The following is a 24511-nucleotide window of genomic DNA, read 5'->3' as shown; positions in this document are numbered from 1 at the left end:
CCTCACAGAATTGGGGTCACGGGTTCAATCTCAGGTCGGTTCTCACTGCGAGGAGTTTGCATGTTTTCCCTAGGCTTGTGTGGGTTTTCTCCAGGTACGCGAGTTTCCTCCCACATCCCCAAAAAGATGCAAAGTAGGCTGGTTGGACACTCTAAATGAGCCCAAGGTATGAGTGTGTATTTGTCTGTGTCCTTGTTTCACGGTTCAGGGTGTCCTCAAACCTGGTGATTGAAGCCAGCTGGGATAGTCTCCAGCACCCCCCGCGACCCTTGTGAGAATAAGCGGTACAGAAAACGAATGAATGATTGGGAAGAAGGTCTTCGATTGCATTGCTTCCATCACCACCCTTGGATTGTCACTTTTTGAGATTATTTTGAATGCAAAATATGTAGGTTGCGTTGAGTATTCTCTTTGCAGAGGATTATTCTTGATTTCCCATTTTCATTTGAAGGCGTGACGGCGAGTTTGGAGTGTTGGCAGCTGCATTGATCCAATTAAACAGTGAACTACACGTCCCGAGGTGCTGCATGGCGCTTTGAACGCCTCTTAACGCGCTCTCTAGCTGGAGCTCAAATGAGAGGAGCGCACCGTGTCCAAAGCCTCTTGTTTTTAGCAGGGTGTCATTAAAATCTCCGGTTCCTCAACTGAAGAAGAGCCCAGCTTTGGGATTGGGTAGCGAGCAGATAGCGTAACATCCCCCGCCTCCTCTCCGTGAAGAATTGCGTTAAAAGGAAAAAGGATAGGCCTGCCCTTTATCAATATAACAGAAGGCATTTTATTTTTTATTTTTTTTATTTTACTTTCAATACTTCTATATTAAACGAAGACGCGTTGCTGGCTGGTGTATGTGTTTAGAATGGGACACGCTGAAGGTATTGACATTTTTATTTGCCTGCATTTCGCGACTCCCCGTCAAAAATTCGGGCTTCTCTTCAAGCCATCTCGTCTTCTTCATTCGGTGCATGATTTTCTTTTAACGCAGCTGCCGATGCACGCTCGTGTGCATTCGTCGCCGGCGTATCCCTTTGCAACAACAGCTTGCTTCGTTTTCAACCACATTCTCCCTAAAGCGCCAGTGATGGAGGAATAATCACGCCAGACAGGGCAGCCATATTGGCAAAGTACCGTTAGCCTAGCACGCGCTAGCTTCTCCCCCATTCCATCTTATTTCGTTTGGAGTGTTCTCAAACCCACACGTTACGAGCAATAAGCGCGAGATTTGTTGCATTAATCACCTTAAACCCCCTTCTAATGTCGGGTTTAAGCCTTCCTGAAGCCACACAGAAAGCACAAGCAGCTCATTTTCCGGCTAGGTAGCTTCGGAGCTAGCATCTCACAAGGCTATTAGATGATTGTGTCTGCGCAGATGTTCCCCCCGCTGAATCAAACCGCACATCTGTAACCAAGCATTGACGATTTAAACACCGTACGTCATTCAGAAATGTTCCTGTTACACGTATTTGTCGTTTTTTTGATGACCGTTAGACGGCATCGTACAGATGTTTACATCAATCACCATTATGTATTCACCTTTGCTTACAGATTAAAATGCATGCATCCCACCCCCACCGTTGCCAAACACCTTAAAACACAATAAAAGTGTCAACAAATTGGTGTGGAAAACGACACCGGACACTGATCTTTGTCTTGTTTGGCGATAACAAGCCACTGCGTGTTTGTGTTGATCGCTTAACCGCGATGAGAAATGAATTAGGTCGTTTGAAAACCTCAAACAGCGACTGTAATAGTATTTGGTCGGATTTGTTTTGATGATGTCTCCCTATAATTAAAGTGGCGCTCTATAATTAACCTCCATGAAGTTGGACCTGTTTGCTATTCGACGGAAAGGATGGTGTTGGTACAAGCTGTTGATCGTGTTCCGCTAAAATGCGATGGTTAGGATACACATGTTCGAACTATTTCTTTCAATGAGGGAAACGGTTTTTTTTAAATTGAAAATTAGCTCATTTTGGTCTTCCTGGTGGATGACAATTCAAATTAGCCTTGCCTTGATGTGTCTTGTTTTTATTTACAACATTTGACAATTCCAATGCAAAAATCTTTATCCTGCATGATTTGGTAATCATAAAAACAAACTATAATTATGTAAAACCACGTAAAATAGAAGAGATCTTGTGCATATTAGCAATATTTAGGATATATTTAAACACTTTTTGGTGTTTCAGTCAGAGGATGTCATTATTGTTCATCAATTGAGGGCTTGTGAAGCCATTTAAAACATTTACTGTGATAAAGGGTATGTATGAAAGTTGGCATATTGGCCGCTTTTTTTGCTCTGGATTTCTGGACTTCGGTATGACCTGAATGGAAATGAAGATGGACTTTTCATCTCATTTTGAGGAAACAAAAGATGACCCTTGGCTGTGATGAGATAGTTGAAGAAAAAGACCTATTTCTCTGGACGGTTGATACGAGCGCCCTTCAATACTGGCACATTCTCATTGCTACAAAGTGCTTTTGACCCTGCAAAAAAAATGAGCCCTCTCCTTTTTGGCCACATCTTAAAATTACTTCAGAATCAACCCACGTTTGACTAAACAGAAGCACAAATCAAGAAAACACAAACTGAAAAGACCCAAGCAGATGTTCCTTGACGGCTTGGTCCAAGATGGTTTATCCACCTTCAGAGAGAATATTTAGACAGTTTTGTGTTGAAAAAGAACATTCTGTTGACACTACTGCTTAGCAGACTTACTGTATCTCATTCCTCTCGAAATAGCTGCTGTGTCTGCTTTCATGTTTTTCTCACTGCACTGTTCTTGAACCTTATAGCTTCTGTCTGAATGTCCCTGGCTTTTTACCTATTCTTCACGTTCAATCACTTTCACCCAAAAAAGAAAAATCTATATATTTTTTTCTGAACCAATAGTTCATACATACATTGACACTAGGAACTCTCACCCAAGGTCTTCTGAACAAATCAGTTTTCATTATCTGTGCAGTATTTTTTTTCCTGTAGCCCTAAAATTTTTCATCAAACCACTTTATTTGGTATTTCAATGGTGACTTTGTCGACCCTGAGCAGACTAAAAACTACCACATTTGTTGCAACACCAAAATTTAGTCCAAGGTACAAAGAACGTTTACATTTCTTATTCACCTCTATGTTCCTAATCATCCCTTTTATGGTACCACAGTTCAGAATTCTGGCTTTAAATGTTGCCTTGAGATGACTTTTGTGAAAATGTGTTGTGCTATTCTATTTTCAGTTGTCTGACTAGCATTTGTAGAATCCCAGTCAGAAAGAACAGTGCACCAATCAGTAGCACTTATAAATCATTGAACCATATTGTGGGTTATTGTGCAAAATGTACAAAAACACACATTTGGCACTCTAAGGTCCAATACTAAATCAAATATTACATAAAAACTAATCTAATACATAGCTATACTTTGTCATTCTGAAATGTACAGGTGTATACAAAACAAAATGTTATGACAATTACAAAAGATTTGAATTAGATAAAATATCCGGTGTTTGGAATACTGTGAAAAGAGTGGAATAAATTGTGAGGAGGTTCACAATATGTACAAACATTGACAAAACATTTGACCATATAAGTTAGTCTTTTATTTGGCATTTTTTCCCCCATTGCATTCATTTGTTTGGTTATTAGAAAAAAATCTGATTGATCGCACAGTATTTAGCAAAAATTCTCAAGTATTTTGCATGTAGTGACTCCTCAAAAAGTGTCTACAGTACTAGCAAACGAATATAATGTATCTGTTTATTCAACGACAAATCTAAACATTCTCGGGTGAAAAGGTGAGATCTCAAAAGCAGCTGTAGTGATTTTGACTCCTTTTCATGTCCACAGGTCCAGTAAAAGAAAAAGACAGTTAAGGATGCCGGAGCCCAACAATGGATTTCTCCTTCTCTTTCATGCAAGGGATCATGGGAAATACAATTCAGCAACCCCCTCAGCTTATTGACTCAGCCAACATCAGACAGGACGGCACCTGTGACACCGGCAGCGACCCGGGTGAGGATGGCGGTCCCTCCTACGATGCGGCCCTGGATGCAGACTTCTACCCGCCCTCAGCGTCCGAGGACCTGCCGCACGTCTCCAACGGCTACCCGCCGGGTCTGGGCATGTACGAGCCGCAATCCAAGTTCTCCATGTACTCGCAATTCCCCAACGGTTCGGCCAATGGCTACGGGCCCATTCGCAGCTACGCGGAGCACGGCCTCCTCATGCCCGGGGAGAGCACGGTGCTGAGGGGTCCGGGTCTCCAGGAAAGACCCCGCTCCCCCGTATCGCCACCGCTCCCCACGCACCACCCCCACTTGCACCACCACCACCTTCATCACCATCACCTCCCCCACGCGCACCATTTCCTCTCCAACACGTCCCACATCCAAAGCCACCCGCAGAGCCCCCCGCCGCTGCCCCTGCCCACCCAGCACCACCTTCCCCACACGCCTCACATCATGACCCACACGCTGCCTCCTCCTCCGCCTCTGCATCTACCCTCCTCCAGCCCCCCACCTTCCCTGGTGGACAGTACCCCCTCCTCACAGCCGGTCCACTCACCGTCCAGTGCTCCCACCGCAGCGCTGAAGAAAACCACCTCCCCTGAGATCAAACTGAAGATCATCAAGACGTATCAAAATGGCAAAGAGTTGTTTGAAACGGCACTGTGTGGAGATTTGCTGCAAGAATTGCAGGTATTGCACTAAAAAAAAACTTAATTTCTTTTTTTTCAACCACAGCTGCCACAAAGTGCTGTCCATAAATACAATTCGATTATAAGATAATGCATTCTAAGATTTTTATGTTAAGAAGCCAAACAAAGTTAATCCAAATAAACACACAAATGACTCAAAAACTAAATTACAAAGGGAATTGAGTCAAGGGATTGACTTTCTTAACCAACATTGTGATGCAGAGTTTCCCAGCCATTTTTGCCCCACACTTTTAGCATGGGAAAAGTGTCAAGGCACACCACCAGCTGAAAATCTTCTGATTTAAAACTCAGTCACCAATATTTACAATATAAAGTCAGTTTTCTCAACAGGATAAAAGAAACACTAGTATTTCAATATCTAATTTTTCACAGCGACCTCACGGCGCCAAACGTCAAAGTTGGCGGAGCCAGAACAACTTCCGGTTCACGTGATGTAAAAACAACAAACGTACCGATTTAATTCTCATAATTTTATGATTTTTTTCCTCTCAAGATTACTTTAATCTATAAATATTACACGAAAAGCTGTTTTTTGGTCGCACAAACTTTACGTCTCCACAAATTGATGAAAAAAATGAGTAACAAAAGGATTTTGAACTTGTAATATTACAATATGGACGGCACCATGGGCGGCCCGGTGGGGTGAGTGGTTAGTGCGTCGGCCTCACAGCTCTGGAGTCCTGGGTTCAAATCCAGGTCATGTCCATCTGTGTGGAGTTTGCATGTTCTCGCCGGGCTTGTGTGGGTTTCCTCCGGGTACTCCGGTTTCCTCCCACATTCCAAAAACATGCATGGTAGGCTGATTGGACACTCTAAATTGCCCCTAGTTGTAATGTATTATATTGCAGATCCCTCACAGAAAACTGCTACTTTAAACTTCTTGCTCTTTTAAGCATCTTTCGTAAGCAAGATTTGACACAGCGTGTACAGACGGACACATCGGACAATTTTCCTTGACTTCAAATGAACTCAAGTTGTTTTCATTCCCTCACTTTCTCTTTCTCTTCAGAAGGAATCTCAAAATAACGAGGCAGCTCAAGTGCAGCGCCGACACGAGAGGAAGAAGGAGAAAAGGAAAAAGAGCGCGAAGCTTCCGCTCCACATCCAGGAGCAGAGTTTGGAGCCCATCCAATGCCAAGCGAGTACCACGGGCCAAATAGTGGACTGCCACATCCAACTTCAGCCGAGAGAATCTACACCAGAGCAGACAGACAACTCTCAGAAGACGGTTATTCAAATTGAACCAAAGGTGAACACTCAAAATTTCCTCTGCTTAATAAACCCAGATTTTTTAAAAAAAATGGCATTTTAAGGAAAGATTTTGCTCTCAGGTTCCCAAAGTCAATCAACCCTCAGTGATCCAAGAAACAGGATTCTGCAAAGAGTTTGTCATTGGAGATCTCGTGTGGTCCAAGGTGGGCACTTACCCATGGTGGCCTTGCATGGTATCATCTGACCCACAAATGAAGGTCCACACACGCATCAACACCAGAGGTAGGAACTCGTAGCTCTTTGGACAGCTTTGTGAAGGACGAAAAAAGTCAATGCCTCATTGTAATTTGCCATTCAGGTCACAGGGAATACCACGTCCAGTTTTTTGGCAGTGTAGCAGAGAGGGCGTGGATTCACGAGAAGAGGATCTTTATATACCAGGGCAAGAAACAGTTTGACGAGCTCCAGGCAGAAACCCTGCGCAAGACCACAAACACTGTGGAAAAACACAAAGTATGTCTGCTAAATAATCTTTGCTTTTTTGGGGGTGTTTTTACATTTGATGGTAAGTTAACTGGATTCATGCTTTTTTATGTTCTAATGCTAAAGATGATTGACAGTTTCAATTATTACCCACAAAATTAGGTTCGCCTTTCAAATTTTCCAAATTGTTGAACAGGAAAAAATCTGACTTTAAAAGGCATGAGGAAATTTGTACAAAATTGAGGCCGTAATTGCCCAAGAAAATAAAATGGAATTCATCTTTAAATAACGGTATTGAAAAGGCCACTCTGTTCTCTAATTGCTTTTTAAAAATCATCGCGATTCATTTGGGAGATTTGCCTATAAATACCTGAAAAATTGTAACCACTGGAAATTGTTTTATATTTAATAATCGAGATATAGGAAAATATCACATCATGTTATTGAATTCTGTGATAAACTGCCCCATGTTTCGCTCCTAAAATTTGAGATACCTATTTTCATCCACTCCAAATGTATGACCAGTTATTTTGTTGAACTTTTAAAATCGTATTAATTTTTTCTTTTTTCTTTTTGTAAAAATTGATTACACATTTTAGCTAATAGGTGACTCTGCTCCTTGTAGTCCATCATATTATGATTATGGTTCCAATCACACGCATGCCACTGAGAGGCATTAAATTTGATCGGCGTGGTTTCGAAATAGTCGCCAAAGTCTCATATTTGATCTCCTTTCAGCAGATTAAAATGAAAACCAATCATTTGGACATTTTCCTTTCCAGCTTCTAAAGCCTATCCCTCAGAGGGAGCGCGCTCAATGGGAAGTGGGCGTGGGCCACGCAGAGGACGCCTTCCTGATGACGCGCCAGGAGCGCATTGACAACTACACCTTCATTTACGTCGACCCGGTCCCTAACGAGGCCCCGATCGCCAAGAAACCAGTTGGCCGCCCCGAGAAGCGCAACCGGCGCTCCAGTGACTCAACCAATAAGAAGGAAGACGCAGGAGTGAAGTCACCTGAGAGAGAACAGCCGCAACGGAGACAGTTGCCACGCCGCCAGTGTAGCATTTCCAACGCAGATGACAGTAATGGCTCAAATGAGAAGAAGAACCTCAGGGGGGACCAGAGTCAGTCTGATTCCCCTCAACAAGACGGTTCTGACGCGGGAGCCAAGCAAGATTCTCCAGCACCAGTCAGGGCGTGGAAAACTGCAGCGGCTAGAAAACTTCTGCCTCTCTCCATCACCATGAAAAGGCTAAATGTTGAGATTACAAAGTGTGACTGGCCCCTCCTGCAGAAAAAAATTGCTCCCTCGCCTAAAAAAGAAGAGAAGGAAGATGAGGAAGAGGAGGAGGAGGAGGAGGAGGAGGTAGAGGAGGAGGTAGAGGAGGAGAGAGTAACTGGAGAAGGCAGGCAACCTGACCTGGGCTACTGCTCGCCTGAGGTGGGTGAAGCATGAAATCTTCACATAGCTTGTACAGTGGTACCTCGAGATACGAGCTTAATTCGTTCCAGGACTGAGTTCGTATGTCGATTTTCTCGTAACTCAAACGAACGTTTCCCATTGAAATGAACCAAAAACAAATTAATTCGTTCCAACCCTCTGAAAAAACACCAAAAACAGGATATTGGATTGGAAAAACATTTTTATTTGTTCTAATTCACCATCTATTAACAAAGTCACAAATAAATAGTGGTTTAATAATACTAAAATGTGTTTAATACTATTAAAATTGGACGGATTTCGCGGAGGGGAGAGAGAGACGGACAGGGAGGGGGGAGCAGACTTTTTCCACGGCAACACGCTCGTAACATAACATAAACAAATTTAAATGAACTTGGATTGCGATGCAGACACACTCAAAAATAAGTTTAGTCTAACCTTGCACTAAACTTAATTCTAATTTTGTTTTAAATTTTGATGCCTTTCTTCTCCCAAGTTGGCTCTATTTGCCCCGCCTCCACCCTGACTTTCAGATGCAACCAATCGGGGGTTGTTTGCTTTTGTATTCCCTTCAAAATATTCCCAAAATGATGCACTCAAATGTCCTCACAATAGGATAACGCACGACCACTTGCCAACGAGTAAATGTGCCACTCATACACCCTATGTTTTTCTACACAGGATAGCAGAGCTAAAGCCGAGCCCAGTCCGGAGGAGGATGAAGATGTGGACGATATGGAGGAAGAGTGTGAGGAGAGGAGGGAATCCCCCGCCAGTCGGAGGAGCGAGGATGGGGGAAACCAGCCCATGTCCTCACCCGGCTCTCAACACAGCAGTCCACAGGGTTTGTAGAACAACCGACTGGATGCTGCGAAGTAACCAGAAAGCTCAATGTTTTCGTGTTTTTTTTTTAGGTTCACAGGAGAGGAAGCTGCAGCGGCGGTCAGTCAGGAGCAGGTCGGAATCCGAAAGAGGCAATGACCTCATTCCGAAAAAGAAAACCAAAAAGGAACAGGTATCGAGAATGAGTATTATTAACACTGTTATACATCAAAAGTTTTGTTTTGATCATTTATGTACATGGCAAGATGACATCAAACATATTAAAAGTGGTTTCCAAAGTAAAGTTTTTTGTATACAATGTTGCACAGTTCTCTTTCCATATCAAAGCTTGTAAAGTAGTATCGGTATCATTATCAATATTAGAACCTTTATAAAAAATATTATTTTGATGAGGTTCCCCATAGGCCCTTCAAAAGCATGGAATTAAAAAGTAATTTATTGAACTGAATTGAATGCCTGTATTGTCATTATACAAGTATAATGAGATTTAAACCTTCACCAGAAAGTGCAAACATAATCGATAAATAATTAATAATTAAATAAGTAGTCAACCTAATAACTAATCCACATAAGTAGTCCACATAATAAGTAGTCAACATACATAGTGAACATAATACATAGTCAACATAAAGAAGTAGTGAACATGATACATAGTGAACATAATACATAGTCAACATAAGGAAGTAGTCAACATAAATAAGTAATCAACATAATTAAGTAGTCAACATAATAAGAAGTCAACATAAATAAGTAGTCAACATACATAGATAAGTAGATAAGGTCTTAAATAGAGTATTAAGTTATTGTAGGTAATACATTTTCAGACAGTATATTTAATGTGGATGGTCATGGTTAAAATGAGCAAAATGAATATGCAAAACCTAACCTCAGTTCCTCTGAAAAGTTGTTTCATCTTATCATTTTAGGCGGAGATGGCTCCCGAGGCTGCACCGAGGGCAGGTTTCCAGAAAGGTCACCGATCACGCTACTTTATACTTGCCCTTGATTTAATACAAAAGCCTTCTTTTATTGATTTACTTTGTTGTCATTGTTCAGGAGCCAGCGAAATATCTGACGCCTGCAAACCCTTGAAGAAACGGAGTAGAGCATCCACCGATGTGGAAATGGCATCCTCGCAGTACAGAGACACGTCCGATTCGGACTCAAGAGGCCTCAACGATCCACAGGTAAGGTTTAAGAAAACACAGGCTCAAAGACACAAACTACTACAGCTGGTTAGTTAGCTCAACTCGTTTTAATGTGTCAAAAATCCTGTCAATAAGACACCTTTTATCTCACAATGTTTTCTAATACATACAATCTGTGCAAAATTGGCTCCAACGGTAATTTATGGACACACATGACAATGTTAAGTCTTGATCCCTCTTTCAGGGTTTATTTGGGAAGAGTCTTGATAGTCCAGCAGCTGCAGATGCAGACGCTTCAGACACTCAGTCTGTGGACTCTGGCTTGTCCCGTCAGGACGGCAGCACTGGGAAGAGTGACACCGTCTGTCAGGTCAGCAGCAATCCAAGTATCCCGCTCAACTCGCACAAAAAGCTGTGAAATACTGACTTCTGTGTGACATTTACGTACCGCATATAGATTTGTGAGGTGTACGGTGAAAATCTGGTGGTGTGCGAAGGTGACTGCAACAGGCAGTTCCACCTCGAGTGTCTTGGTATGACGTCACTACCAGAAGGAAAGTTCTCCTGCCTGGAATGTAGAAATGGTAAGTGGTTAGTTTATCTTCGGCGGTGACTAGCTCATTACCTTCTGCATTCGTGGTCTCTCTGTTACCGTTTTTTTTAGGCAATCACGAGTGTTTCAGCTGTAAGAAAGCAAGCAACTTGGTGATACGATGCTCCGTGACCGGTTGCGGGTGTTACTACCATGAAGATTGTGTCCAGAAGCTCCCAGGGACTATGAGCAGCACCGGTGGAGGTTTTAGCTGCCCTCAGCACTGTTGCGCTACCTGCTGTCTGGAGCGAGACCTTCAACGTGCCAGCAAAGGTGAACATGTCCTTTTACAGATTTTTTTGGGGGGTCTGCAACGAGTAAAGTACAGTGGCTTGGAAGTGTCAGGTGCTTTTAGCTAATTCCAAACACTTTGCAAGGGAAAATAACAAGACGGCCAAGAAGGCAACGTAACCACAACTGAAGTAAATTAAACAAGTTGCTGGAGCCTAAGAACCAGGTGGGGGGCACCACCATGGTAGCCAAGGGTTGACCCCAGTCAAATCAATACATTTTAATCAGTGTATTTCTTTGTACAAAGTCTGCACTCTCAATTTCCAATCATGCTCTGGTTATATATAATAGAATTTTTAAACAAAACGTGTTATATTTACACCACGTGTCAAAGGGGCGGCCCGGGGGCCAAATCTGGCCCGCCGCATCGTTTTGTGTGGCCCGGGAAAGTAACTTTCTGTTTTAGGATCAAATTAAAATGAAGAGTATAGATGTATATTAAATTTCTTGATTTTCCCCCTTTTAAATCAATAATTGTAATTTTTAATCATTTTTTTCTGTGTTTTTAGTTCAAAAATCATTTTGTAAAATCTAAAAATATATATAAAAAAATGCTAAAATAAACATTGTTTTAGATTTATAAAAAACTGAATATTCAGGGCTTTTAATCCATTTATAAAAAAAAATCAAAATATTATATCTAAAATGGTCCGGCCCACATGAAATCGAGTTGACGTTAACGCGTCCCGCGAACCAACCCGAGTCTGACACCCCTGATTTACACTATTTATTAATTGAGAAAATAATCAACAGAACAATCGAGTCTTGGCGAAATCATGTGCAGTTGCTGACGAAATTGATATTTTTTTACCCATAGACTGATTAACGCTAGAGCCAAGGACGGCAAAGATTCAACATATATTCAGTCTATATCACAAATTTTATCACATAATGCTCCCCCTTGTAATCTATATTTTCTTCCGTCCAGGTCGCCTGATGCGTTGTATCCGCTGCCCAGTGGCGTATCACACTGGGGACAGCTGCGTGGCGGCGGGCAGCGCCATCCTCACACATCATATCATGATCTGCAGCAGCCACGGTAGCACCAAGAAGAACGGCCTCCTCATTTCTCCAGTCAACGTGAGCTGGTGTTTCCTGTGCGCAAGAGGTAAGCCCTGACCCGTCTTACACAAAAAGCACACTGGAACTGACACACAAAGGTATCATGTGGGAAGCTTTCGTTGATTCAAAGGAAAAAGAGCATCATTTCTACTGCGACATGGAAAACAAAACCTTTTGCCCTCCATTGTCGTAGGTTTTTGTCAATTTAGGGAAGCCTTTTTTTGTTTTTTGCTAAACCTCACATGTATTTCAACCTTGTTTCCACCAAGCAGTAAAGTTCAGTTGCTCTTACCTTTTGTATGGATTTCAATTGTGAATTCTTGGCACACGCACTAGCAGAGAGAAATGATATATCTATATACTTGTCACTGTATACTGAACTGAACTTTACTGCACGGTGGAACCAGGACTTTTGACGTACTGATACTTTTTCAGGGCTGCTAAATGTAACTTGTTTGTTTTTGACTACAAAGTGCCAAGCTTGTTACTTTGCACTTTTGCACAAAGATTCTCACATGTCCTCGATGTCGATTTTGAGAAATGTCGAAGGCTCTTTGGTTTTCTTTTGATTTTCTTTTTTTTAAATAAAGAGTCCATTGTACTGTCCGGCCACTTTGTGTTGGGCCAAACTGTTTTTACATGTTACTTACGTTTGCTGTGCGTCTGTGTGAGAGACAGTGTTTGTTCTTTCTCTTTTTTTTTCTTCCCTTTTATACATTTTTTAAAAAAATTCTTTTTGACTGCGGCTCACCCCCGTCTCTTCCTGTGTGTCTTGTGTAGGGCTGTTAGTGCAAGACCTTACTGACACCATATTAAGTTCATATGCCTATAAGTCCCACTACCTTCTGACTGAGTCAAATCGTGCTGAGTTGAAATTACCTATGATTCCCTCTCCTTCGTCAGCTACCAAAAAGAATGTTGGGAAAGGTAACTGAACAGTTTTTCTCTTTCTCCTTCGTCCCCACGGGTTTGTGTTTGTATTGTGCCTGCTCCCGTCCCGATCCGTTTCTCCCTTTTTGAATGCCACTTTGATTTTGCAGTGCCATGTGGTACAACCTTAATTGGCTAGTTCAATCGGCAATAATTGCTATGCAGAATTGTGCATTGAATAGATAACCTCACCCCGAATATCTTTTTGATTAACAGAACTCTGAGTCACATGCAAAGCAAATCTAATTCAATTTTTCATCTTAACTGAGAACTGGCAGTTGGATTCATTAAAGAAAGAATCATTTCATTATGATCGCTTTGGCTTTAATATACACTTACTCGAATGAAAGATAAATGTAAAAATCAAAGGTTTCAGTGCCATTGACAGTGATGGTATCTAATTAATTTACAGGCTGTCAGTGGCAGCCAAGAAGTAAATTAAAAAAAACCTTATTAGTTAATATATTATACTGTAACTATCTGTTCAAATATTTCGGAACAAGGCACAAAGAAGCATTTCTCAATTCAAAATCTAAGTCAGAAGACAGCTCATACCTCAAAATGCATTTTAGGGTTTATACTGTGACATACAGTAGATGCTATTTATTCGCCAGCCTATAGCTACATTATGCTTAAATGCAACAAATTATATCTGTTTTAGTTTTTAGCTAGTTTTTTGTAAACTTGTAAGTGGAATGTCAGTAACAAGCTGAAACCAACCAGCTTCATTTTTTTAAAGAACCATTTTAATAGCTGTCAAACACGACACTGCATGCTTAGAAGGACAAAAGAGTTAGAAGAGGGTGGTAAAACATTTGCTAAGGTTTTAGTATTATTACAATAATAATTTCAGCCAAACACCATCAACACTGATACTATAATGGAGATTGGGGTATCTCTATGTCAAATCATTGTTCTGCGGATCGACCACTTTGGAAAAAAAACACATTTCATCTCATCATAACCCCTTCAAGTTAACATAATTATAATGTTGATTTATTACCTCTTCTCCGTTTAAACAACTACAATTCAGCTCATGTCGCAGTTGATTGATCCCAATTAAGCTGTGAGATGATAATAAAAAAATATATATGTATATGTATATGTATGTATATGTGTATATATATGTATATGTGTATATATGTGTATATATATATGTATATATATATATATGTATATGTGTATATATATATGTATATGTGTATATGTATATATATGTACTATGTGTATATGTGTATATGTATATATATATATATATATATATATATATATATATATATATATATATATAATAAAACATGTACTTTAAGTATCTTAATTTTTTTATGGTGATTATGATTAATGACCCAAAAACTTATAAATGTACTGTGAAATGTAAAACGGCTTTACCTGCCTCCTTTGGTTGTTAAGGAAATATTTCAATACAATTTTTTTTTATGACTAAATAGAATATCAGTCATTGGTGAATGCAACGCAGTGTTCTCAGTCGATCAAGCACCAATCAATAATTGAACACTGGCTTTTGCATGAGGCTCATTGTAAAACAAGATTTTGCTGGGTAATGAACTATGTATGCTGTAAATGCATGGCAAATATGTCCCTGCTGACTTTAATTGGTCGATTTAAGAATACTGACGGTGGTGTAGCGCTCTGATGCTGGATGCTCTGCGTTGGTTTAAGTTCTTGTCTGTGGTTTGTGGAGGTGCACCGCTTCTCTGCCTGAGCATTGTGGGCCGATTTTAATTACGCAAAAGGCCACGTGCAGCTTCCCCTTTGCTTCAACCCTGACCCCAATTTAAGTTTTATTTCGGAGTGAAATCAACAGTGGAACTGACATTTCAGGCGCATATCGTTCTACACCTTTGACCCGTCTTGGATGGAATTTAAATGAGGACATGATCAGAGTATAAGCTTGGAGCAGAAATTCCAACATATTGGAGAGAATATGTTATGGGCAAAAAAATGAGTACAGCAAATTCCATACAAGCTGGTCTGTGTAAGGTGCAGTATGTGTGATGGGGATGCTTTATTGGCAGGAGTGCATGCCGGCAGCTTTGTTTATTTATTTTTGCCATTTTTTTAAATGATTTTTTTTATTTTAAACCCATGATCTCTGGCTGATTGGAGTCCTGTGTTGCTTCTGCATGTGTGTACAAGTTGACAGGACCTAGGTACAGTGCTCTGAATCTGATTGTCAGACATGCGATAACTGATTCATTTAAAAGTGGTAACCAAGTGCACGACCTCAAACAGGTGTGGCCTACCTTTTTAGCCACTTTTTGCAACATGGTTGTCCTTAAGGAGCCCTAAGTAGAGCCTTGAATAGACGTTATATATTTCAGTTTGACGTATGTGTGCGTTTGTGTGTACTGTGGAACTTTCAAAATTGAACATAATCTGATTTTTCATGTTCTAATTTAAATTCTCCTATACTTAAACAATACCGGATGTAGTCAAATTAAATTAAATCAAATTAGTATATACAATTTGGCAATCTTTAAAGATGTATAGAAGAAGCATATTAGTCAATTCAAATGTGGAAACAAGCTTCTTTGTCATTCTTCATTCATTCATTGTGCATCAGTTTGGTAACAAATTAATTGTACATACCTTCGTTTTGATAATTGTCACACCTTTTCCTTCCTATAACAATGCCCCCTTGCTCATCTATTTTTTTTTTTAAACAATTACTATCACCTCAAAAATAATTTGATCAATAAGTACAACCATCCTGACAAATATTTGTTACTATGAGGGCAATCCACTTCCAATCTATTAAGATTAGTTTAAGTGGAACAAGACGTAATGAACTTTTGCTATGCGTATGATATGTAGCAAGTCAGTCTGGTCGTCGTAGTTCGGGACGGATTTCAAAATTGTTACGAGCACGGAACAAATCTAAAACAATTGATTAACGAAGCGCGGATGTGATGAGAACAAAATGCAATTTGCGCTGTCGGTTGTCGTCAATTTGTAGTTCTCAGTCATGGGATGCAGTCACCATAACTGCTACTTTTGTGTGAAAAGTCTAAAGGTCCACCACCTTTGCCGATATCTCGCCTGACTATGGCCCTGTTGACGGTTGACACTCGCAAGTTTTGTTTGTGTGCGACTTATTTTCCCACAAATGTCATGCAAAATCCAAATTTTTACCACTCCGGGGGGTGTTCAACTTTGGAGATTCCACTGTACCCGCTACTCTCATGCATTGTTCAACCTTTTGAATACTTTCAGAGTGTTCTCATGCTTGTCTGCAAATGAGATTCAGAGGTTGTCCAGGTTTAAAGTTCTTAAAGCCTAACGATGCCCTCCTCCTTTCTTTACATACTCATTCCCCACCTCAAACATACTTGCACACACACTCATACCCGTGTCCATCCATACACACAAATGTAGGAGGCAAGTTGCTGTGCTGCGACTCATGCCCAGCTTCCTTCCATCCGGAGTGCTTGGAGATGGAGATGCCAGAAGGGCCGTGGTCCTGTAGCGATTGTAGGGCTGGAAAGAAGCCTCACTACAAACAAATTGTCTGGGTCAAACTGGGAAACTACAGGTATGCATGGATTAACGAATAACTACTTTGTATAAAATCTATTGAGAAGGGACAAAACATTTTTTTTAGCTGTCTATAATACAGTAATACTTTGAGATACGAACTTATTGTATTCCGGGACTGAGCTAGTGTATCAATTTACTCGTATCTCAAATAAAGTTTTCCCATTTGAAATAACTACGACATAAATAAAATATAAATACGACATGAGAATGAAAAATACATGTTTTTAATTGTTCTAACTCACCACCTACGGTCTGACATAATGTCTCTCTTGTCGTGCAGGTGGTGGCCGGCAGAGATCTGCAACCCGCGCTTGGTCCCGTCGAACATCCAGAGCCTTCGCCACGATATTGGCGATTTTCCAGTCTTTTTCTTCGGTTCCCATGACTACTACTGGATTAATCAGGGGCGCGTCTTCCCTTACGTTGAGAACGACAAAAACTTTGTGACGGGTCAGATTAACATCAACAAGACTTTCAAGAAAGGTAATTTACTCAAGGTCTTGGGTTCCTCGACCTAAAAAGCAGTTGACATAATATGTTTCTAAAAACACAATGGCTTGTTTCAGCACTGGAAGAAGCAGCCCGCAGGTTTCAGGAGCTCAAAGCCCAGAGGGAGAGCAGGGAGGCTCTGGAGCAGGAGCGCAAATCTCGCAAACCGCCACCCTACAAATTCATAAAGGTAATTCAAGAGACAAAATGATAACATGGAATGACTTCACAAAGAGGTCGAAAAATCTGTTAACCTGTGTTTTGGTGTAGAGGTAAGGTATCTTCAGTTGTCACCTTGGCAGAGGACTTTGAGTGTCAGTTGCTGAAAATACTTAGTGACAAGGAGTATATTTTTGTGTAATCATGTATAATTTTACAGTACTCAATCAATTGCTGTTCTGGAACTATGTTTAGGCTTGTTCACAAAGTTCCTGTTCTCTTCAAAGATATGATGAGGGATACATAGGAACGTATTGTTTATACTTGTATTTTTCTAGCTTATGATCCCCTGGTTCATACATGGCGATCTTTCGTTCTATAAAGATAACTTCAACCTGTAAAAAAAAAAAAGCTAACTTTGCCTCACCTTTCTTTCTCTTTATCAGTTTCTTTGGACACTCTAAATTTCCTGTAGGTGCGAATGATTACTTAACTAATTGACAGTGATAGACATTGGATCCCTTTTAAAGGGAAGAACTGGCTGCATATTAGATTAGACTAGATTAGATAACTTTATTCATCCCGTATTCGGGAAATTTCATTGTCACAGTAGCATTTAGGTGAGAATACAGACACAGGAAAATACATTTCAAACATAAATAAATAGGTAATAAATAAGCGTGTTGCTGATTTTTTTATTTTTTTTTATTTTTTTCAGCAACACGTATATATACATATACATACATACACATAGATGTACATGTATACATACGGTTGGTCTTAATATTCAGCCATTTTTTTTGTTGAAGAGCCTGACAGCTGATGGGAGCAACTGACTATGTATTGTACTGCCTGGTAGCAACTGGGCCTTAAACCCCTTCAGGTGTCTGCTGTATCAATGCACCGTATTGTAGTAACTTCTTCAATTTGTGTTCTTTTCTGTGTTAGTCCAACAAACCCGTGGGGAAAGTGCACATGCACGTTGCCGACTTGTCCGAAATCCCACGCTGCAACTGTCGGCCCACAGACGAGCATCCGTGCAACCTCGACTCGCAGTGTCTCAACCGCATGCTGCAGTATGAGTGTCATCCTCAGGTTTGTTGCTCTCCTCGTCTCTTGAGAAATTTCAGTGAGTGTCAAGGGGTGCCTGTTAACCTCTTGCCAAAATGGCACAGGTATGTGCTGCGGGTGAAAATTGCGAAAACCAGGGTTTTTCCAAGCGCCTGTATGCGGGGACGGAGGTGATAAAGACAGAAGGCTGCGGATGGGGTCTTAGAACTGTTCATACTTTGAGAAAGGTAGGTGTTACGAACACAATCTTTTTTTTTTCAATGATCTTGAAGTAAGTTAAAGTAAAAAATTAATAAAATATTGGTCAATATCTTGAAAAGGGCAATTTTATAAAACCAGTGTACCCACACCTTAGGCTAAAAAGAACTGATATTTCCCACAGGGAGAGTCGCTTATGGCCTGCAGAATGCATAGCCCACAGTTAATCTGTTGATATTTCCATGGCTAACCATCATATTCTTACCTGTTTTGGGGCATTTCTTTATGTAACAATTGCCTCTTTTTAGATTTGTCGACTCTCAGTGCAAGAAATCCAAGGTTTAAATCAGCATGGTTGTATGAGAGGTCCTGACTGCTGGCATAGTCAAAGACCCTTTGACCACGCCGCCCACCAACTCAGTTTATTAATATCACATGGTCATGAGAGCACATTAACATTGCTGTGCTTTGGCGGTCTGAAACTCACATAAAGTCTACTAAAGTCTAGTTAGAGGCCCAGTAAGTTGAAACTTAAACCTTGAAACATAACAGAATAATTTACTCGTTAAACACACTTATCTTCACACTTCTAAACTATCGTCATTCTTTCAATCAATGGAGAGCGGTTGGTTCCAGTTGCCAATGGTGACGCTTGATGGTTGAGACTGAAACTATTATTTTTGTTTTATTTATTTCATATTTTTACCTACGTTAAATATCACATATCTGTCATCTTATACGTTTTTCCCATATTTTATACATTTTTGATGATTTCAAATTGTGTACGCCGTATAAGAACTTGTACGGGATTTTTTTTGTACGTTTTTTGTAAAACCGATCTCGTTATACCCATTTCGGCTCTAATCCGGATCGTCTCGGTCACTTGTAGCAAATGAAAACGTCATCGTCGACTGCTAATATTGTCATGCTTTAAGCATGAGATGCATTCCCATTTCACACGCCCACCTTTTCAGTATATATAAATATAGCACGTCAGCAAGCAATGTACCCAGACAGTCAAGCTGTTAGCGTCATAGACCGACATTTATAGAATCTTGAATTTATTGCATACGAAAAGCGCACCGATTGATTGGGCATCACGTCCACTTTAGGGGAAAAATTTCGACTTTTAAGTGCGGCCTATGTGAGTAAATATGTGCTCCGTTGCATTTGTACGGTCACTTGATAAGGGGAATTGCAATCATTAATAAGGGGAGCAATTGGCTCAGGTTGAAAGGTATGATATCAATCACTTAAAAAATATTCTAAAAAAACAAAAAAACGCTCTTAGATTCCCATCCTGAAACCTCGAGTGTGCAATTTATTTTTATTATTATTTTTTATAGTGGTACAAACCAGATCCATGTATATACATGCATCATGTTTCCTGCAGGGTGACTTTGTGACGGAGTACGTCGGTGAGGTCATTGACTCAGAGGAATGCCAACAGCGAATTAAACGCGCTCATGAAAACCACGTCACCAACTTCTACATGTTAACGCTTACTAAGGTAACAACATAGTGAAAAACCCACATTCTCCTTACCCTACGTTGTTGTAATTTCTTTCTTTGCCCTTTCCAGGACCGCGTGATTGACGCCGGTCCCAAAGGAAATTCTTCCAGGTTCATCAACCATAGCTGCAGCCCCAACTGTGAAACCCAAAAGTGGACGGTCAACGGCGATGTCCGCATTGGACTCTTTGCCCTTTGTGATATAGAATCCGGTGAGTTGACAACCTTGAGGCAGACATTGAGTGTTCGTTTCTGTAATTGGGGGCTGTAGATGTCCAATCAGATTTAATTGTTGGGTCTGCAAATGACCATTTTCAGCATCAGGGAGTAAAAAAAGGCAAGATTTTGTTTTTCTCCACATCAGTTTAGAAGAGTTTAAAGAAATGCCTTCTGTGTGCAGGCGCCGAATTGACGTTCAATTACAACTTGCACTGCGTGGGAAACAGAAGAACATCTTGCCACTGTGGATCAGAGAACTGCTCAGGTTTCCTCGGGGTGCAACCGACGGTAAGTGCACGTTACTGTCCTTCTTAAAGCACAAAATCATTTGGAGCATCTTGTCACAATGTCTGGGTTGTTGTTTTTTTCTACACCAGAGTGCTGTGGTGCTAGAGAAAGAGGAGAAGGCCAGGAATGCCAAGCTGAGGCAGAAGAAGCGGAAGCTAAGGCTGGAGGGCAAACACACACACGAATACTTCTGCTTTTGCTGCGGAGGGGGGGGGGAGCTCGTCATGTGCGACAGAAAGGAGTGTCCCAAGGCGTACCACCTGCTGTGTCTCAACCTCTCCAAGCCGCCATATGGTGATGAGGAAATCTATCAGTTTAGCAATTTGTTCCCCTTTTTTTGCTAGAAGTCTGCTAGGAAAGGCTCCAGCACCCCCCACAACCCTGACGAGAAAATGCCGTGTCAAAAATGAAAGGATTGACAAGGGGGGAAAAAAGCAGTTTATTGAATGAAAACACATCTTTTGCATTTAATGCATTAACCCATTGCTTGCCATTTATGGTAGGAGATTTGCAATCCATCTGAACTGGGAATAATTGTTGCCAGTTCAAATGGATTGGCTGTGTATTCCCATCTATGGCAGTGAATGAGTTAAGAAGAGGTGACTTTCTTCCAAATACTGGATTGGAATATGATTTGAAATGTACAGAACGAGGAAAATTGCATAGTTAAGTTAGACATAACAGGCTAAAAAGACATTTGTTAACATATTAACAGTAACTATTCAGATAATTATAGCCGAAAGAACAATTATAGCCGAAAGAACACAATGTAACTTCAACAAGCTCTCGATTGAGCCCCAAATCATTACCAAGTCCAGTGACTATTTTATTCACATGATCACTTCTGAATAACTTTGGTAGCTGTGAAAGTAAAGGACACACTTAGAACATCATTCTTGCGGATCGCCGAGTGAAAAATAAGTACTAAATCACAAGCCCAGTCGAAAAAAAAATGCTTATTTATAGTCTGGAATTATGGTAATCTGTATCCTGTGCAAAAAACTCCCACGTTAAGATTCATTTAACCAGGGGCCCTTTTTAACGATATTTTTCCTAATGGCCTTTTTATCCTATGTGCAAAACGCAGCAACGATAATGACCGCCTATGAAATATTAAGCACACATTTAAAACAATCTTATTGCTACTTAAAAGGAATTAACAACAACAGTCAGCCATCAACTTTTTATTGAGCACAAGTTAGCCTGTCTGCTTCAAAATTAACAACAAATGTTGCTGTTATTTTTCCACATTCATCGGCTTCCGTCGCATTTGTCCACGTTGCTCATTTGGCGGCTGCTTCGGTTTTTTTCTTGACAATTTCCATTTTTTTTTTCCTACCAGCAACATATGTTAAAAGGCTCTTCCTTCCCACAGGCCGTTGGGAGTGTCCGTGGCACGACTGCAGCATCTGCGGGTCACCGGCCTCGTCTCTCTGCGACTTCTGCCCTCGCTCCTTCTGCCCGGACCACGAGGCGGGGGCGCTGACCGCCTCCTCGCTGGAAGAGCGCCCCTGTTGTACCAGCCACGACCCCCTCAGTCCACTGGCCTCCCTTCCTGGCTCGACTCAGCCGCCACCGACTTCCCCTCCGAGCCTGGAGGCAGTAAAAGAGGAACCGCAGAGAGACGATGTGGCGCCCTCATTACCTCGTTCCCAGTAGAGCGCAACCACCCCCGACCCCCCCTGGGCGCTTCACCTACCTGAGCTTACTAAAAGGGAATCTACTTTTTTATTCTTGTTTTTCGTCGGACCTCCTGAGCCGAGACACGCTGAAGAACTCCTTTTTTTGGCTGGCGCAGTGAGATTAGGAGAGGAAACCGGACGCCGTTCACCTGGCTGGGAAAACATCACCTAACACATAAGAGTGCGGAGATCCCGGACCGATACCCGGTCCCGCTCGCCCTCGGGGATAATCCCCAAGCGTCGCCAGGCGCCGGCTCCTTGACGGAAATGAAGTGGCGAAGACGCAGCGTCACCTCTTGTTTACCTGCTGTACGCTGGGGCTGGCGTCTCCCACACACTTCCACTGCCCCGTTGCGACCCCTCACATGACCCCGCATCGCATCAAGCCCCTCCACTTCCTCTTTGGCGAACAGGGAGAGGCAGCCGTTTTGTGCAATTTTTATTTTTTATTTTTTTTAGGCCCTCACTACATTCCGACTTTGCTTTAATCATTTTTTTTGAAATAATACTTACGGCTATAGATGAATATAATTATACACGTATCTATGTTTGTTCATGTTTGCAGGCAGATTTTTCTCACTTCATCTCAGTGAGTGTTGTATTTCTTTGTTTAGGTGTTGCGCAGACCTCCTTGTGAAAATCGTCCTATTAAGGTGAAATACTGTATAATGGTATATAGCGTACTGGTATAACATGACACAAGTACTTGTGACTTTTTTCTTCGCGCATTCACGTGTACATAATTGGATCATAATATTGTAAAGTACTTACTACCGACAGGGAGGAACAGCGTCCGATCTCCGTATTTTGATTTTTAACACAACAGATTTTGGGTTTTTTTTAGTTTTGGATTTCAAAGTATGTTTCGCATTTTCTCTGAGCCGTCGTCACGCTTGAGTGAAGTAGGGGCCCAGCTAGCGAGCACTGCTATCTGAGTATCTTTAAATCAGCCTTAAGGGATAACTTCAGTTCCATTGCGGCTGTAGGAACTACTGCCACAATGTGTTTCGGTAACATTTGTGTACTGTGACCTCTTTATTTTGATATTTTCTGCCAAAACTTCTCTGATAAGCACTTTTCACATGCCTTGTCACTACACATTTTTGTTAGGTCACATATACAAAGAAATGTATATTTAAAAAAAAAAGAACATAAGTGTTTTGAAAATGGATACCTCTTCTTCTGGTATTACCATAAGAATTTCAACTGTGTTGTGACACAAAAAAAAAAGAAAAGAAAAAGAAATTGGAATAACTGCCAGCCTCTTCTGTTGAGAATCACGATCATTACACGCAGTCCAGTATAGTGTACAAAATACAAACTGTACAGTGTTTTTAAATAGTTCATCTGTCAAATTTTTTGTATTTATTGCACATCATTTTATACCAATTGCTTTGTCGAACACCAGTGCAGTACTCCTCATTATCACCATGTGACATTTAAAAAAAGAAAAAAATTAAAAAAATCAGAGGGGTTCATGCATTATACCAGTAATCGGTGCATATATTCTTTTTTTTTGGGGGGGGGGGGGGGGTAGTTTTTCTACATTGTTGTAATGATTCCAACTTTTGCCGCTCTTATGTGTAGTGACTTTTCACTGTACTTTCTGTTAAAAGCAGTTCAGTATTGGAATGTTTATTATCCCTCAGCCTTTGTCCTCATCCCTAACATATGCATATATGTATATGTATATTATATACAATTCAATTGAGTGCCAATGCAGAAACATTTAAATGACATTTCATAGGAGTTGATTATTGATATGGAAAAATTCAAAATGCAAGAATTATGGCTAAGTGGCATTAAATTAAATGAAACTTGCCTCCACATTCTTTTTGCACTTACATATGTACCGTTGTTTAATTTTGTTAGCATTTCCGCTTGGGTGTTCTCCCCCCAATACTTTTCTCTCATCTTGGTCATCAGTCGTTAAGGCACTTTTATGTCAACACACCACCAAAACTTGAATGTTATTATTTATTCATGTGTTATTTGTAGTCTGGATTATATATTTTTTTGTTGGTAAAATGGCACAATTGGTATTTGTCTTTTCAAGGTGAATGATTCAGCGGAAATGTCTATGTTGGAGTCTTAAAAATGCCTAATCACAGCGCAGTTTCTGTTTCTTTATTATGTTTTTTGTAATAAAGGCAGCAGCCTTTGGTTTTTCTTGCACATGCAAATTGCATGACGTCGCTTTGTGCCATTTTCCCCATTTCGCTGATTTCGTGGCAGTATTAGAACGCTTCATTTGTGAGTAGCATCATTTCATTTGCTTACAAAAAAGCAATTTTTCTTTCTTTGTGCCATGTATTTTTTTTACTGAAAAACACCCTAGCATGTTTGTTCCCTTGTAACTGACCCTGAAAGCCTCAGAATGACTTTTCTAAGCATAATTGAATCTTTTTTTCCATCTATTCTTGAAATTAGACTCAGCAATCCTCTAGTGCTTAGAAGTTTTCGTTCACTGTAACATCATTTTGTGCAATTTTGCTGACTGTTGTTAAGTTTTTTATTGACAGGCAGTAGAGATGAAGTGTTGTGCAGCGCAAAAGCTCATCTGCAAAGCACTCAGTTTTCATTTTTTTATAGTAGATTTTTTTTTAGTTACTAACTGGG

The 24511-nt window shown here is 40.7% G+C and overlaps 1 protein-coding gene across 4 annotated transcripts; it reads left to right on the top strand.

The window, feature by feature from the left end:
* Positions 1–551: 551 nt before the first annotated feature.
* nsd3 (nuclear receptor binding SET domain protein 3) lies at positions 552–23377 on the top strand. Of its 4 annotated transcripts, none has more exons than XM_077600552.1 (25): positions 552–872; positions 3840–4690; positions 5723–5959; positions 6042–6204; positions 6281–6435; positions 7188–7850; positions 8532–8694; positions 8765–8865; positions 9620–9665; positions 9750–9880; positions 10086–10211; positions 10299–10425; positions 10506–10706; positions 11653–11832; positions 12567–12713; positions 16113–16269; positions 16555–16757; positions 16841–16953; positions 17871–18017; positions 18098–18220; positions 19585–19701; positions 19774–19915; positions 20104–20210; positions 20300–20504; positions 21586–23377. In XM_077600552.1, exons 2-25 carry the CDS (start codon positions 3884–3886, stop codon positions 21867–21869), a joined length of 4845 nt encoding a protein of 1614 aa, XP_077456678.1. In that variant the 5' UTR covers positions 552–872; positions 3840–3883; the 3' UTR covers positions 21870–23377. The 4 variants fall into 4 exon arrangements, with proteins under 4 accessions (XP_077456678.1, XP_077456680.1, XP_077456677.1 ...); XM_077600554.1 differs by having other exon boundaries at positions 5720–5959; positions 12690–12713; XM_077600551.1 differs by having other exon boundaries at positions 5720–5959.
* The last annotated feature ends 1134 nt before the right edge of the window (positions 23378–24511 follow it).

This window comes from Stigmatopora argus, chromosome 5, assembly GCF_051989625.1.
Source record: "Stigmatopora argus isolate UIUO_Sarg chromosome 5, RoL_Sarg_1.0, whole genome shotgun sequence".
NCBI lineage: Eukaryota > Metazoa > Chordata > Actinopteri > Syngnathiformes > Syngnathidae > Stigmatopora > Stigmatopora argus.
Note: the sequence above shows the minus strand (reverse complement) of the source record. Positions and strands in the feature narration are given on the sequence as shown.